The 17,286-nt window shown below is 43.4% G+C and overlaps 2 protein-coding genes across 3 annotated transcripts in view; one reads left to right on the plus strand and one right to left on the minus strand.

The window, feature by feature from the left end:
- The first annotated feature begins 1,038 nt into the window (after nt 1–1,038).
- On the plus strand, nt 1,039–12,152 carry LOC106604953 (histone deacetylase 3). Its single transcript, XM_014200117.2, has 15 exons — nt 1,039–1,289; nt 1,706–1,788; nt 1,896–2,038; nt 2,442–2,523; nt 2,766–2,822; nt 2,948–3,003; nt 3,135–3,268; nt 4,133–4,213; nt 4,526–4,599; nt 4,698–4,762; nt 4,951–5,040; nt 5,517–5,575; nt 10,944–11,023; nt 11,190–11,347; nt 11,506–12,152. The coding sequence occupies exons 1-15, from the start codon at nt 1,235–1,237 to the stop codon at nt 11,573–11,575; spliced, it is 1,287 nt and encodes a 428-aa protein (XP_014055592.1). The 5' UTR covers nt 1,039–1,234; the 3' UTR covers nt 11,576–12,152.
- Nucleotides 12,153–13,134: 982 nt separating this feature from the next.
- LOC106604954 (palladin) overlaps nt 13,135–17,286 on the minus strand; it is a 30,834-nt gene continuing 26,682 nt past the window's right edge. For both annotated transcript variants that reach the window (XM_014200118.2, XM_014200119.2), the window contains 5 exons: nt 17,134–17,266; nt 16,398–16,605; nt 16,126–16,291; nt 15,774–15,907; nt 13,135–13,897 (listed from right to left, as the gene is read on the minus strand). In XM_014200118.2, the coding sequence (XP_014055593.2) occupies nt 13,770–13,897; nt 15,774–15,907; nt 16,126–16,291; nt 16,398–16,605; nt 17,134–17,266 (769 nt within the window). In that variant the 3' untranslated portion in view covers nt 13,135–13,769. The remainder of the gene's footprint in view (nt 13,898–15,773; nt 15,908–16,125; nt 16,292–16,397; nt 16,606–17,133; nt 17,267–17,286) is intronic.

The raw sequence follows: 17,286 nt of genomic DNA on the forward strand, positions 1-17,286 counted from the left end.
ATCAGGGTCTGTAGTGACGCCTCTAGCACTGAGATGCAGTGCCTTGGGCCCCTGCACCACTCGGGAGACATGAATAGGGAAAAAAGCTAGAAGCTATCCAGCTTTTGTCAAATTAATGTCAAAAGTTAACCCTAACTGTTTAAACTAATTGTTCTAACCTGCTACATTAATTATCCTAACCCGCTTCTAAAACTCTAACCTGCTACAAAAAGTCAAATCTGGAACACTAGTCACTTTAATAATGTTTACATATTTTGCATTATATATACTGTATTATATTCTACTGTATTTTAGTCTATGCCGCTCCAACATTGCTCGTCCAAATATTTATATATTTTCTTAATTCCATTCCTTTAGATTTGTGTGTATTGTTTTGAAATGGTTAGATATTACTGCACTGTTGGAGCTAGAAACACAAGCATTTCGATACACCAGCTATAACATCTGCTAAACACGTGTATGTGACCAATAAAATTTGATTTGAATACAGCCTCACAGCAGTGCCACAGACAGAACAATGAGACATATATTTCACCGGATGTATAAATGTGAAGCATATAATTGGCGTTTCCACTTACTACCAAATATTGTGGTGAGAGGAAGCCCAGAGACCGGCAGTGGGAGAAGATAGAGCGAGATTTTTTTTTATATAATAATAAAAAATAAGATAGAGCGAGATGGATTTTGGCCGATATTATGCTAGTTTTCTCAATACTAATTTTCTCAATACAATTTTGTGTTTCCAAAACGAAATATGTTACGAACAGAGTGGACTAAGTTTTGTAGACTTTACCCTTTGCCAAAGTAAAAAAAAAATGCGTTGTTTAGGAGTGCGAAGGCGAATTGAGTTATTGCACACGCGCTCTTCACAAGGCGTAAGTCGTTCCCTAACGGAAATATGCAAATAAATGCTAGAACGCGCCAATAGGCTCTCGCTAGCTCGTGCTTGGCTCCTTGCTTGTTCTGCCCACTAGGATTAATTTGCTCCCATTGGAAACGACAGGCTGTGGTCTATCTTGGGTTAGTTACACAAATCTTTGGTGCTACTCTATTTAAAAAAAAACTGGTTCCCTTTTAGCAATGACCCCTACTCCCGCCCCCTTTGACTGTCGCTGGACAATGACGTACGTTTTACTCGCCGTTTACAATGGCGGCTACTTGCTAAATAAAGCAACTATATATTTACAGTAACAAACACCCAGCGAACCGTATACAAAAAGAAGGCGAATTTGCAATGTCCAACAGAACAGCGTATTTTTATGATCCGGACGTGGGGAACTTTCATTATGGTAAGATTTTGGCTACACAAAGCTAGACTCAAGCATAGCATATTAGCAAGCCGGCTAACGTAGCTAGTTTATTAGATAAATAAGGTTAGGGTAATAGTTATTTCCTTTTTAATTTGTGATTTGATCGTAACGTTATTATATTCTTATTTATTCTAGCAATCAGGTCAATAGATCTCGCCGCAAACTCGAAACGTGTTCGCTAACTAAGGTTACTAGCTAATAGTCGTGTGTTTGCAAGACTAGAGATGTTTTATTCTATATTTTTCCTGGCTAGGTAGTCTATGAATGATAGCTAGCATCATGCAGAGCCACAGAGAAATGAATTAATTGATAACTGCATAGAATAAGTTGATAACTGCATAGGAGAGAATAACACTAACTGAAACATGATTTTTGCTTTTTCTTTCTTTATCAAGGTGCTGGTCACCCAATGAAACCCCATCGTCTCTCTCTGACGCACAGCCTTGTTTTGCACTATGGCCTATACAAAAAGATGCAGGTAAGTCCTGCTGATGTTAAACATGCTGAAAAGTACCAGATGAAACCAGACTCTTTCATGTCCTTCTTGACACCATGTTCATGTATTGACTGGTCCTTGTTTTATAGGTTTTCAAACCATACAAAGCCTCCCAACATGACATGTGCCGGTTTCACTCAGAAGACTACATTGACTTTCTTCAGAAGGTCAGCCCCAACAATATGCAGGGCTTCACAAAGAGTCTCAACACCTTCAATGTGGGGGATGACTGGTGAGAATGTCTTATCTATATTCTATAACAGGGGTATTCAACTCTTCCCCTACGAGGGCTGGAACCTAGGAGTTTTCTGTTGTACATGATAATTAATTGCACCCACCTGGTGTCCCAGGTCTAAATCAGTCCCCGATTAGAGGGGAAGAATGAAAAAACCCAGTGGAACTGGCATCGAGGTCCAGAGTTGAGGGTTCTATAATGTATTAGCCTACATTGCTAACATGGTGTAAATTTGGATTCATGTGTGACTTGAGGACAATGCAACACTGTGTGAAATACATAATGTGTCATCATACAGACTGTTGTTGATGTAATATGCTCACTGTAATGTGCAACTTGTTATCAATATCTGTTTGACGTACACATATATCTGTGTGATAATGCATGTGTCCTCTGTCAGCCCTGTATTCCCGGGCCTGTTTGAGTTCTGCTCCAGGTATACCGGAGCATCACTACAGGGAGCAACACAGCTAAACCACAAGGTATGTGCACGTGCGCACACACACACACCATGTTGTACCACTGTGAAGGTCAGTTTGTTTTAGGGAAAACGGTAAGCTCAGCTTCTTTTTTGTCATGTCAGGACTATGTTATGAATGTATTCTATCTACTGGTAGGCTATATATATTTAGGCCAGGCAAGCAATTCAGCAATTTACAGAGCCAGGTAAAATAGTCAACCAGGGTTTGTGATTTGAGTATTGATCGGGGCCATTGTTTTGCAGATATGTGACATTGCCATCAACTGGGCTGGGGGTCTTCATCATGCCAAGAAATTTGAGGTAAGAATTATGCAACATGCATTTGTTTCTTTGTCAAGACAATTTATTACGGCCTCTGGTCATCTTTTAATATGCCTATGTACAGCTCTTTATGATTTCATGATTTCACTCGTTTTTGTTTTTAGGCCTCTGGATTTTGCTATGTGAATGACATTGTCATCAGTATACTGGAGCTTTTGAAGTAAGAGTAAAGCACCCTTACTGTCTTTGTATTTGACTATTTCCTAAATATTGTTTTTTTTCCCCCCTCAGTTTCTGGGTTCACGTCCCTCTGAGGATCACTGACAACTAATAATGTAAATGTATCTTTAGATACCACCCACGTGTGCTCTACATAGACATTGACATTCACCATGGCGATGGGGTGCAGGAAGCCTTTTACCTGACTGATCGGGTCATGACTGTATCCTTCCACAAGTATGGGAACTACTTTTTCCCAGGCACAGGTAAGACAAGCCATATGAGTGTCTGTTATAATCAGTGAGAATACTCATTGAGAAATAGAGACAGTTTGTCTTAATGACTAAATCAATGAATATCTCTATGGGGCAATAGAGGTGTCTTAGGGCAAACACAGTTCTGAGCTATAGTTTGAATCAGTTTGTTTTGTATTTTTTGTATTTTGTATTTTTTCGTTAGGTCCGGTTGGTTTCACATTGTCAAATGAACTAAAATGCCTAAACAAAATCACATGTTCATGCAAGTCATTTGTTTTGTTGCCGAAAATGGTCACGTTAAATCAATTTATGATTATCCAGAAGCATAACTTGTGTGTCCCAAACTTCATATTACTTTCGCTTTGGTCTTCCAACAACATGTGGAAACGGTGCAATAACTGCTCTAAGTGCAACGTGAATAAGCTATTCAATAGCCTATTTCCCCGGTATAGCCCCCATCTCCCCTAATCTACATCAGATGTGATCATAAATGCGCCACTACTCACAGAATGTTTCAGAGTTATCAAGTTATAGTACTGCGTGCATTTTATCAAATGCTCACAGTCAAACAACCAGTAATAATGCATGCCTTTGATTCATGCCTCTGGGTCTTTTCCTGTGTTTGTTCCGGACTGTGAGCTCACCTGCAGCGAACCGCACCACGGTACATATAGATATGGACTGAGACCACACTTTTTGAGCGAACCATAGTGCATTGTTTAGTGTGGATACTGTTCACACCAGTCCAAATAAGGGGGAAAAGGTGGCAAAGGAAAACTTCAGGAAAACTGCTCCAAACCAATATGGTGTGAAAGCCCTCTTAATGAGCCTATTCTTTGATAAACAATTGTGTTTGTATGTTTTGTCCCATAGGTGACATGTATGAGGTGGGGGCTGAGAGCGGCCGTTACTACTGCCTGAACGTGCCTCTCCGGGATGGGATCGATGACCAGAGTGAGTAATGTCCTTTCTGGATCCCCCACTCAGGAGACTCGGGCCAGTGAGATGTCTCTGGGGAGTGCTTTCATCAGATATAGGTTATGCTGCCTGACGTCTAAACTATTAACATCTCTCTGATGAGTGTTAAAATGTGTTAAAGGTCGAAGGCTCTGATAGTATACTGGATAATAATCAACAACAGATGTTTCCTGATTTTTGATAGGGGATCAATTGAGCAAAACATTGCATAATTGGCAAGAATGCTTGAAAGGATGAATTCTCTTCATTTTGTCCAATACCTTATCATTATAGCACTTTGTTTCTTAGGCTACAGGCAACTCTTTCAGCCAGTCATTAAGCAAGTGGTGGACTTCTACCAGCCAACCTGTATCGTTCTTCAGGTGAGCATTTGGCAGCCAGAGATAATTTGTTTTGCATGAGTGGCATGGATTGTGGTATTGAATATGGGACTCATACATGCACCTCTTGTCATTGATAGTGTGGGGCTGACTCTCTGGGCTGTGACCGACTAGGATGCTTCAACCTCAGTATACGAGGCCATGGGTAAGTGTCTTTGTTGTGATAAGGATTCAGGTTTGGTGGATGGAAGTCAATGTACTCTATAGTATGAGGATATACTGCAACCTACTGGTAGGAGGGCACATTTAAGTGATTACAGAAAATCCCTTACCAATTTACACAGGAGCCAGGATATGGTGAACTCTTACCCAGGGTACTTATTTTTCCTATAGGGAATGTGTGGAGTTTGTAAAGAGCTTCAGGATTCCCCTGCTGGTGCTGGGAGGAGGAGGGTACACAGTACGCAATGTGGCCAGATGCTGGTGAGTACTCATTTATTTCATTGCTTTAACTGAACTATAGTGTAGAACTCTTTTTTTTCCCATTGTTCCCCTCTAATCAGGGAATGATTTAAACCTGGGACACCAGGTGTTTTTTTTTTTACCTTTATTTAACTAGGCAAGTCAGTTAAGAACAAATTCTTATTTTCAATGACGGCCTAGGAACAATGGGTTAACTGCCTTGTTCAGGGGCAGAACGACAGATTTTGTACCTTGTCAGTTCGGGGATTCGATCTTGCAACCTTTTGGTTACTAGTCCAACGCTCTAACCACTAGGCTACGCTGCCGCCCCGTGTGTGTAATTAATTATCAGGTAGAACCGAACCAGCAAGCTCTGGACCTTGAATACACCTGGTGTAGAGGTTAGCTGACAGTTGTTTTTAATGGAGACCGAGAGATAATGTTCTCACAGTGTATATGGAACCACTTAAGACTCTGTTGCTCTTCTGCCATTCTAGGACCTATGAGACCTCCCTCCTAGTTGATGAGCCAATTAGTGATGAGCTGCCCTATAGTGGTAAGTGAGCAAGCTTTTTGTACATTGGTTTGATATTATATTGACATAATATGATGTACACTGAACAAAAATATAAATACAAAATGTAAAGTGTTGATCCCATGCTTCATGAGCTGAAATAAAAAGATCCCAGAAATTGTCCATATGCACAAAAAGCTTATTTCAAAGGTTGTACACATCTGTTTACATCCCAAAGCATTTCTCCTTTGCCAGTATAATCCATCCACCTGACAGGTGTGGCATATCAAGAAGCTGATTAAACATTAACATTACACGGGGACAATAATAATAGCGCCAAAGGAGATGGCTGCCGTTTTACGATCCCATAACCAATTGTGCTATTGTGTATGTTTTTTTGCGTTATTTGTAACTTGTACATAATGTTTCTGCCACCGTGTCTTATGACCGAAAAGAGCTTCTTAATATCAGGGCAGCAATTATTCACCCCGTACTGGAGGAATTCTTCTTCTTCGAGTCGGACGGGAAGGATTTACTCCAGACACCCGACAAGGCCCTCATCCCCGTCATTTGCAGGAGGAAAATACGTAGATATCGTGAACAACGGTCCAGGTGTCTTGTAAGGAATTGTCATCTAGAGGGTAATCTACCTTTACCATCAGTCCTATTTTCCAACGTACATTCAATCGATATTAAAATAGACAAACTCCGAGCACGTATATCCTACCAACAGGACATTACAAACGGTAATATCTTATGTTTCACCGAGTCATGCCTGAAGGACGACATAATTAACATACAGCTGGCGGGTTTTAAGCTTTTTCGGGAGGATAGAACAGTGGCCTCTGGTAAGACAAGGGGCGGCGGCCTATGCATATTTGTAGACAACAGCAGGTGCATGAAATCTAAGGAAGTCTCAAGGTTTTGCTCCCCTGAGGTAGAGTATCTCATGATAAGCTGTAGACCACACTATTTACCAAGACAGTTTACATCTATATTTTTCATAGCTGTCTATATACCACCGCAGACCGATGCTGGCACAAAGACCGCACTCAATGAGCTGTATACGGCCATAAGCAAACAGGAAAACGGTCATCCAGAGGCGGCGCTCCTAGTGGCCGGGGACTTTAATGCAGGGAAACTCAAATCAGTTTTACCTAATTTCTATCAGCATGTTAAATGTGCAACCTAAGGGAAAAAAACTCTAGACCACCTTTATTACACACAGAGACGCGTACAAAGCTCTCCCTCGCCCTCCATTTGGCAAATCTGGCCATAATTCTATCCTCCTGATTCCTGCTGACAAGCAAAAACTAAAGCAGGAAGCACCAGTGACTCGGTCAATAAGAGAGTGGTCAGATGAAGCAGATGCTAAGCCACAGGACTGTTTTTCTAGCAGATACTGGAATATGTTCCGGGATTCTTCCGATGGCATTGAGGAGTATCTTGTAGATACTACGATCCTGTAGGTTCATGCTCTACAACATTCGCAGAGTACGACCCTGCCTCACACAGGAAGCGGCGCAGGTCCTAATCCAGGCACTTGTCATCTCCCGTCTGGATTACTGCAACTCGCTGTTGGCTGGGCTCCCTGCCTGTGCCATTAAACCCCTACAACACATCCAGAACGCCGCAGCCCGTCTGGTGTTCAACCTTCCCAAGTTCTCTCACGTCACCCCGCTCCTCCGCTCTCTCCACTGGCTTCCAGTTGAAGCTCGCATCCGCTACAAGACCATGGTGATTGCCTACGGAGCTGTGAAGGGAACGGCACCTCCATACCTTCAGGCTCTGATCAGGCCCTACACCCAAACAAGGGCACTGCGTTCATCCACCACTGGCCTGCTGGCCCCCCTACCTCTGAGGAAGCACAGTTCCCGCTCAGCCCAGTCAAAACTGTTCGCTGCTCTGGCACCCCAAATGGTGGAACAAGCTCCCTCACGACGCCAGGACAGCGGAGTCAATCACCACCTTCCGGAGACACCTGAAACCCCACCTCTTTAAGGAATACCTAGGATAGGATAAAGTAATCCTTCTAACCCCCCCCCTTAAAATATTTAGATGCACTATTGTAAAGTGGTTGTTCCACTGGATATCATAAGGTGAATGCACCATTTTGTAAGTCGCTCTGGATAAGAGCGTCTGCTAAATGACTTAAATGTAATGTAATGTAAATGAGTACACCACATCAGTCACTGGCTTCATCAATAAGTGCATCGATGACATCGTCCCCACAGTGACCGTACGTACATACAACAACCAGAAGCCATGGATTACAGGCAACATCCGGAATGAGCTAAAGGGTAGAGCTGCCGTTTAAGGAGTGGGACTCTAACCCGGAAGCATATAAGAAATCCCGCTATGCCCTCCGACGAACCATCAAACAGGCAAAGCGTCCATACAGGACTAAGATTGAATCTGACGCTCGTCGGATGTGGCAGGGCTTTCAAACTATTACAGACTACAAAGGGAAGCACAGGTGCCCAGTGACACAAACCTACCAGATGAGCTAAGTTACTTCTATGCTCGCTTCGAGGCAAGTAACACTGAAACATGCATGAGCGCTCCAGCTGTTCCGGACAACTGTAATCACGCTCTCCGTAGCCGATGTAAGACCTTTAAACATGTCAACATTTACAAGGCCGCGGGGCCAGACAGATTAACAGAATGTGTACTCCAAGCATGCTCTGACCAATGACAAGTGTCTTCACTAAAGGTAACCTGCCTAAATGACTACCTGCCTAAATGACTACCGACCTGTAGCACTCACATCTGTAGCCATGAAGTGCTTTGAAAGGCTGGTCATGGCTCACATCAACACCATTATCCCATAATCCCTAGGACCACTCAAATTTGCATACTGCCCCAACAGATCCACAGATGATGCAATCTCTATTGCACTCAACACTGCCCTTTCCCACCTGGACAAAAGGAACACCTATGTGAGAATGTTATTCATTGACTACAGCTCAGCGTTCCAACACCATAGTGCCCTCAATGCTCATCACTAAGCTAAGGACCCTGGGACTAAACACCTCCCTCTGCAACTGGATCCTGGACTTACTGACGGGCCACCCCCAGGTGGTGAGGGTAGGGAACACACCCGCCACGCTGATCCTCAACACAGGGGGCCCCTCAGGGCTGCGTGCTCTGTCCCCTCCTGTACTCCCTGTTAACTCATGACTGCATCCAGGCTGCATCACATCCTGCCGTGATTGGGAGTCCCATAGGGCGGAGCACAATTGGCCCTGTGTCGTCCAGGTTTGGTCAGGGGTAGGCCGTCATTGTAAATAAGAATTTGTTCTTAACTGACTTTCCTAGTTACATTTTAAAAAGTTGCCAGGCACGACTCCAACACCATTATCAAGTTTACCGATGACACAACAGTGATAGTCCTGATCATCGACAACGATGAGACAGCCTACAGGGAGGTCAGAGACCTGGTCATGTGGTGCCAGGACAACAACCTCTCTCTCAACGTGATAAAGACGAAGGACTACAGGAAAAGGAGGACCGAGCATGCCCCAATTCTCATTGACTGGAGTGGAACAGGTTGAGAGCTTCAAGTTCCTTGGTGTCCACATCACCAACAAACTGTCATGGTCCAAACACATTTACAGTCGTGAAGAGGGCACGACAAAGCCTATTCCCCCTCAGGAGACTGAAAAGATTTGGCATGGGTCCTCAGATCCTCAAAAGGTTCTACAGCTGCATCATCGAGAGCTTCCTGACTGGTTGCATCACTGCCTGGTATGGCAACTGCTCGGCCTCCAACCGCAAGGCACTACAGAGAGTAGTGCATACGGCCCAGTACATCACTGGGGCCAAGCTTCCTGCCATCCAGGACCTCTATACCAGGCGGTGTCAGAGGAAGACCCTAAAAATTGTCAATGACTCCAGCCACCCTAGTCGTAGACTTCTCTCTGCTACCGCAAGGCAAGCAGTACCGGAGTGCCAAGTCTAGGTCCAAAAGGCTTCTTAACAGCTTCTTCCCCCAAGCTATAATACTCCTGAACAGCTAATCAAAGGGCTACCCAGACCCCTCTGTTTATAATCCATGCATAGTCACTTCAACGCTACTTACATGTACATTACCTCATTACCTCAACTAACCGGTGCCCCCGCACATCGACTCTGTACCAGTACCCCCTGTATATTGCCTCGCTTGTTATTTTACTGCTGCTGTTTTAATTATTCGTTTTATTTTCCATTTTTACTTAAGGAATTAAAACAATTTTTTAAACTTCTTAAAGCATTGGTTAAGGGCTTGTAAGTAAGCATTTCACTCTAAGGGTTACACCTGTTGTATTTGGCACATGTGACAAATAAAATTTGATTTGAATAAAAGGTTCTTTTACCATTTCTTTACCAAAAGCCACATCAACATCATTTTAGAGAATTTGGCAGTGCGGCCAACCGGCATCACAACTGCAGACCACGTGTAATCACTTCAGCACCGGACCGTCACATCCGGCTTCTTCACCTGCGGGATTGTCTGAGACCAGCCACTCGGACAGCTGATGAAACTGTGGGTCTGCACAAACTGTCAAACAGTCTCAGGGAAGCTCATCTGCGTTGTCGTCGTCCTCACCAGGATCTTGACCTGACTGCAGTTCGGCATTGTAACTGACTTCAGTGGGCAAATGTTCACCTTCAATGGCCACTGGCACGCAGGAATCCCAGTTAACTGTACCGGGCAGATGGCAGAGTGTGTATGGCGTCGTGTGGGCGAGCGGTTTGCTGATGTCAACGTTGTGAACAGAGTGCCCCATAGTGGGGTTAAGGTATGGGCAGGCATACGCTACGGACAACAAACACAATTGCATTTTATCCATGGCAATTTGAATGCACAGAGATACCGTGACGAGGTCCTGAGGCCCGTTGTCGTGCTTCATATGCTGCCATCACCTCATGTTTCAGCATGATAATGCACAGCCCCATGTCGCAAAGATCTGTACACAATTCCTCAAAGCTGAAAACCTGCATGCTCGCAGCATATGTCACCCATTGAGCATTTTTGGAATGTTCTGGATCGACGTGTACGATAGCGTGTTCCAATTACCGCAACTTCGCACAGCCATTGAAGAGTGGGATAACATTCAACATGCCACAATCAGCCTGATCAACTATGCAAAGGTGATGTCGCGCTGCATGAGACAAATGGTAGTCACACCAGATACTGACTGGTTTTCTGATCCACACCCCTACCTTTTTTTTCTAAGTGTCTGACCAACAGATGCATATCTGTATTCCCAGTCATGTGAAATCCTTAGATTAGGGCCTAATGAATTTTTCAATTAACTGATTTCCATATGAGCTGTAACTCAGTAAAATCGTACATTTTTTGCATGTTGCATTTATATTTTTGTTCAGTATAAAAGCACTTTTTTCTGTTTCTTTCTCATCCCTCCAGAGTACTTTGAGTATTTTGCTCCAGACTTCACACTCCACCCAGACGTGAGCACCAGGATAGAGAACCAGAATTCAAGACAGGTAAGTTTGAGAATGCACATGCTCTCTCCCTTTTCTTGGTTTTTTTTGTATTCCTAAAACAGTCTACATAATGTTTTCAACAAGGATTCAAACTACTGAATATGTGTGACCATGAAAATGATTCTCTCCAGTTTAAATGATGTATCTTCCTCCTGTGTTTGTTTAGTACCTGGAGCAGATCCGTTCGACGGTCTTTGAGAACTTGAAGATGTTAAACCACGCCCCCAGTGTCCAGATCCACGACGTGCCCTCTGACATCCTGAGCTACGAGCGTACTGACGAGGGAGACCCAGATGAGAGGGGCTCAGAGGACAACTATTCCAGGTGAATACACTCGTAGTTAGCTTTGTGACACACAGCAACATATTAGTAATGGAATCAGTATGACCCGTTTTGGTCTAACTGCATGTAGTGTGTGTGAACTGTGAATTGTATGGTGTTTTGAACATTTTGGAACTAAATGGCTTATGTTCTCTTTACAGGCCGGAGGCAGCCAATGAGTTCTATGATGGTGACCATGACAACGACAAGGAGAGCGACGTGGAGATCTGAGCGCTCAGATAGACTTTTCCTTCTGAAATTATTGGGAAACCGTAGTCTCAAGGCTGCAGTCTAAGGAAAGTGGACACCGTGATTACTCCTCCCCAAGAGGACCATAGCCATCTCATGGACTTGACCTGGCTGTACTTAAAGCGAGAGACTACCATCATGAATTCCTTTTTCTTTTTTACTGTGTGTGAATGAGTATGTAGAGTACGTCATCCTGAGCAGTTCTATTGCCAAGCACTTCCTCAACAGTTATGGAGTCAGTCACCTGAAGAAGATGGCGAAGAGGAGCCCAATACACATTCATGTACTGAAATGTTATGTCGTCTCTTGTTTTAAATGTCTGGGCCTTTTTCATCAGAACAGGATAGAAGTCTTCGTCCTAAAAGGTTGTCAAGGTTAATGGTCCAGTGAGATTTGACTTCCTGTTGCTAGATGCTGTGTCGAGGGGACCTGTGTCAGTCTTATATTGCCAGTTTTTCACTTCACACATTGGGATCACAGAGGTCCGTCCTATCAAGTGTTTCAAATGTTTTGATGAAGTTATTTCCTTTTTTATATATAAAATAAATTACAGAACTTAGTGGCTGCAATGCTTCACAAATAAGTTGTCTACACTGGAACATTTAAATGCAATTTAAGATTTTACTGAGTTAGATCATAAGGAAACCAGTCAATTGAAAAATTCACATGACTGAGAATACAGATATGCATCCGTTTTGTCACATACCTTAAGGTAGGGGCGTGGATCAGAAAACCAGTAGGTATCTGGTGTGACCACCATTTGCCTCATGCACCGCAACATCTTCGCATAGAGTTGATCAGGCTGATTGTGACCTGTGGAATGTTGTCCCGCTGTTCAAAGTTGCTGGATATTGGCGGTAATTGGAACATGTTGTCGTACCCCGATCCAGAGCACAAGGAGTTGGTTACAAACCTGGTGAGGACAATGAGCACGCAGATGAGCTTCACTGAGACAGGTAACAGTTTGCCAAAATTCTTCAGTTGTGCAAACCCAGTTTCATCAGTTGTCTGGGTGGCTGGTCTCAGTTGATACCACAGGTGAAGAAGGCGGATGTGGCTGGCATAGTTACGTGGTCTGCGGTTGTGAGGCCGGTTGGATGTACTGCCAAATTCTTTGAAACGGAGGCTTATGGTAGAGAAATTAACATTCAATTATTTGGCCACAGCTCTGGTGGCCATTCCTGTAGTCAGCATGCCAATTGCACATGCCCTCAACTTGACATCTGTGGCATTGTGTTGTGACAAAACTGCACATTTTAGAGTGGCCTTTTATTGTCCCCAGCACAAGGCGCACCTGTGTAATTGTTGTTTAATCAGCTTCTTGATATACCACAACTGTCAGGTGGCTGGATTATCTAGGCAAAAGAGAAATGCTCACTAACAGGGATGTAAACAATTGAGAAATAAGCTTTTTGTGTATATCCAACATTTCTGGGCTGTTATTTCAGCTCATGAAACATGTCTTTACATAGTTTGTTTTTGTTCAGTGTATATGAACTAAATTTGATATCTTATTTTCAAAGTGAAATAACCACCTGTAATAAGGTCATGAAAACTTTATTACACATACATTCAATTTCACATCATACACGGTACATAACTTATTCAAAATGTTTTTCAATGGTCAGGATCAGACCTTGGTTGTGGTAAATTTGGGTGTTACGGCAACCATTTACATTTAGAAGTAATTGTCCAATAAATAGCTTATACAATAAAACCATTTGACCTTTAAAAAACAGAAATATCAGCTACACACATTCTCACTTGAAAAAGCAGTCATAAAAATGATGCTTTCGTGAAGGAACTTCAAAGATAGTTACATGTCTGAGACGATACATGATTAATTCTCTATCCACTAGAACAGCAAACCACAGGACAGCATTTGACAAAGGTCTGTGCCAAGTCAAGTGCACCAGCCAGGAAGGCTACACCACACTAAGAGGATGTGCGGTTGGGAAACCCGCATCTGACCAGCATGCCCTTGACACAAAACCGGAAGGGCTCAAACTAAAGTGCATTTGACAAATGTGAGAGTCCATCTACCCGCTTCCTCAAAACCTCAATTGGTTTCCTCCAAGACACAGACAACAGGACAGCCTCAGTGGTAGGACACAGGCAGTTATAATAAGGAGCACAACACACATCCACGATTATTACACTCCTGGTGTAGTTTTGTCTAGAGCTCCTCGCTCTCGTACAGGGGGGCCGTGTGCTGGGGGGTGGGGTCTGGAGTCAGGACGGGGAGATGGCTGAGGGGGATTTTAAAATGCTTGCCTGTAGGGGGGGCAGGCTTGTTGGTGCGAGCTGCAGAGACAGAAGAGTAAACAGAATGGAATACAAAGATCAAGATATTTTCAGAACAGGCTCCTTGAACCTCTAATGCAATAATAATGGAAATGCTGCATTTGAGCCAGGTAATAAAACAAAATGAAAATAAAGCCGGTCAATGTCAAACATTACCAACCTATTATTTTAAAAACATGAAAATTGTACTGTCTGGTTTGCCTAATATAAGGAATTTGAAATCATGTTTGGACCTCTTCATCCACAGAAGGAGGAATGTGCTGTTATCCTAAGGGATTTTCCTAAAAAGAACTCCAAAGATAAACTGCTCCGGTATTAAGGTTTGTACAAGAGCCATTGAGGCATGCCTATGCTGTGAGACTGGCGTCGCAGCCCTCTCTGCCAGCGTTGCTGTATTAAGCACCATCTCCAATTACAGGTTAACCTTGGGAGTCGAAAGACAAGCTTTCCTTGTGGCCAGCAGAGTGTCCAGCTAAATTCTGCTGCACAGTTGGGGCCTGACATCATCACGATGAGCCAATCATATGATCAAAGAAGAGTCTGTTTTTCCATTTAGTAACCCTGCACTGAGAGGATAGAGCGAGTATATGCCCTCTCTCTGACCGATACATTTCAGACTACTTCTTCAGCTAGCTAGGCTGAATAGAGGTAAAAGTCAATATGGCCGCTCTTGGTCCGCGTACCAGATGGCATGTTATGTGATCGAGGAGGAATATAATACAGCAGCCCCTCATTTTCCTAGCCTTGTAATGATACATCTGTTATGGGTTTCTAATCAGCCTTTACAACTTGCACCGCCATGGCAACTACTGTATTTGCAGGACGGCGGGAGAAATTACAGGAAATTTGCCCCTCTCCATCGTAACAGCAGAAAGTACTACAAATATTGAGTAAGAGAATTTCCCCATGCTGCTACAGTAGATTCGTTTTTTTACACAACACTGGTAATTTGTAGTCAATGGTATAAAGTACTTAAGTAGTACTTTAAAGTATTTTTACCTAAGTAGCGTTTTGGGGTTTCTATACTTTACCATTTTTGTTTGACAACTTTTACTTCCCTACATTCCTAATGGAAATAATGTACTTTTAACTTCATACATTTTCCTTGACACCCAAAAGTTCTCATTACATTTTGAATGCTTAGCAGGACAGGAAAATGGTCTAATTCACACATTTATCAAGAGTACATCTCTGGTCATCCCTACTGCCTCTGATCTGGTGGACTCACTATACACAAATGCTTAATTTGTAAACTATATCCGAGTGTTGGAGTGTGCCCCTTGCTATCCGTAAATTAAAAAAAAAAAAAAATTTGTGCCGTCTGGTTTGCTTAATGTAAGGAATTTGAAATTATTTATACTTTGACTATTGATACTTAATTATATTTTAGCGATTACATTTAATTTAGATAATTAAGTATATTTAAAACCAAATATTTTTAGACTTACACAAGTAGTATTTTACTGGGTGACTCACTTTTCATTTTCTATTATCTTTACTCAAGTATGACAATTGGGTACTTTCCCCCACCACTGTTTACAGTACAGTAGTGTAGTATGCCATTTCAATGCCCTGTCATAGCAGACATTCTGAGTGCGAGGTTACAGCGTTGTCTGTCTCTGATGTAAACAGTGTGGTAATCCCTGCATTTGTCCCACTAGTGCAGATGTCAGCACACTTTTAGCTGTGAAGGGCCACAAGAGGTTGATTGGCACAGCAGTTATGTGGTGTTTATGAGTTTAAGTCTTGAAACATATACATACAGTAATAGGTAACGGACAGGGGTGAGCCAATTGGATCTCGTAACTAAACACTGTTGTGTGATAGCACAGACCAGACATGCACAGACCCACACACGCACAAACGGTCCACTTACTTCCTACGTCCAGTCTGGCATTGCAGGTGGACATGCCGGCCTCGTTGATGGCAGACAGGGTGTACCAGCCTGCATCAGATTTGACAAGCCTCTCAATGAGCAGGCACTGACTTCCAGTGCCATCCTGGTAAAGGCTGGAAGACACATCAGGCTTGGGTTACTCTCTTATGGAATCAACAGCACCTCTCACTTATAGCTAACAGAGGTTCACCTTAACTAGCAAAACTTAAATCAGCTAATTAACAAACATTTCAGCTAGATTCAAGTCAGCTAACTGTCAGAAATTACAATCTCTACTGTGAGCATTTCTCCTTCTGAGAGGATTCAAACTTGGAATTGAAGGTCCATCAACCTCATCCTGGTGGGGTCAATGCGCAGCATGTCTTTGTCCTTCTTCCAGAAGAGCTTTGGTGGAGGGGAGGCAGCCACCTTACACTCTAACCTCACCGTGTCCCCCTCCAGGGCACGAGAGTTCAGCATCTTCTGGACAAAGGTGGGGGGGCGAAGCATCTCCTGGGCTGAAGAGAACAGGGGGTAAAGCAGTGTTAGAGCATAAATGCTAAGCTAAGAGATGGGAAATGGGAGATTATTTGACAGAATACAGTCATCAAAAACAGCCCTTACCAATAACCTCCAGTTTTATGTAGAAGCGGTTCTCCCCAGCGCGGTTTCTGGCAATACACTCGTAGACACCGGCATGATGCACAGTCACAATCTCAATGATGAAGGAGTGCATGCCCTTCTCACACACCAGCATCTTGTGGTAGTCGTCCGGGCGGATGGCCTTCCCGTCGAGATACCAGGCCACATCTGGGGTAGGCAGACCTCCCACCTGAGGACACAGCCAGGGGTGCATTCGTTCAACATCGAACAGAAGAAAATGGAAACAATTTTTGTTGCAAAATGTTTTGCTACAGTGTGCACTAATAAATATATATGACCCCGGACACAGCCTTGAGCAGCGAGTGACCCAGGGAGTGTGTGGACTGGAGTGTGGACTACTAGGGGGTCATGGGGGGCTTAGTGCAGGGACCCTGAGTGGGGGCCGTGATAGCTCAGAGGAGGAAGTGGATGAGGGGGGAGGAGAGTACAGGGTAGCTTTTTACAACCTGGTTCTTCTGTCCAGATGTGAAATTGGGTTTCATGTTTGGACTCCAGAGGCTTTAATTACATAACACTTAAATAAATTGTTGCATGAGTCCGTGTCAAAGTTTAACGAGGTCTTTACAGAAGATACCTCAGCAATAAGTTCCTACCTAGGAAATAGATCGCAGCTATAAAAATGTTGAACGCTAGCTACATATAATGCATTGGATCAACATTCATGACTAAACTGATTACACCGTGTCCAGTGCTGTACCTTGAAGTCGATCCTGCAGAACCTGCCCTCCTCCACTGTAAGGTCCTTGGGGACCTGGATAAAACGTGGGGCATAGCACTTCTCCTGGATGGCCGAGCCCTCGTTGCCATCAGTACCAGAATGGTGTTTTCCCCTAGAGGAAAGAAAGAGAGA

This window comes from Salmo salar, chromosome ssa05, assembly GCF_905237065.1.
Source record: "Salmo salar chromosome ssa05, Ssal_v3.1, whole genome shotgun sequence".
In the NCBI taxonomy this organism is placed as follows: Eukaryota; Metazoa; Chordata; class Actinopteri; order Salmoniformes; family Salmonidae; genus Salmo; species Salmo salar.

Excerpts from the sequence above, each read along its gene's own strand:
- LOC106604953 (XM_014200117.2), top strand. The coding sequence starts at position 1,235 with ATGTCCAACAGAACAGCGTATTTTTATGATCCGGACGTGGGGAACTTT. Across the intron at positions 3,269-4,132 it reads CTACTTTTTCCCAGGCACAG|GTGACATGTATGAGGTGGGG; the intron begins GTAAGACAAGCC and ends TTTGTCCCATAG. Across the intron at positions 5,576-10,943 it reads TGATGAGCTGCCCTATAGTG|AGTACTTTGAGTATTTTGCT; the intron begins GTAAGTGAGCAA and ends TCATCCCTCCAG.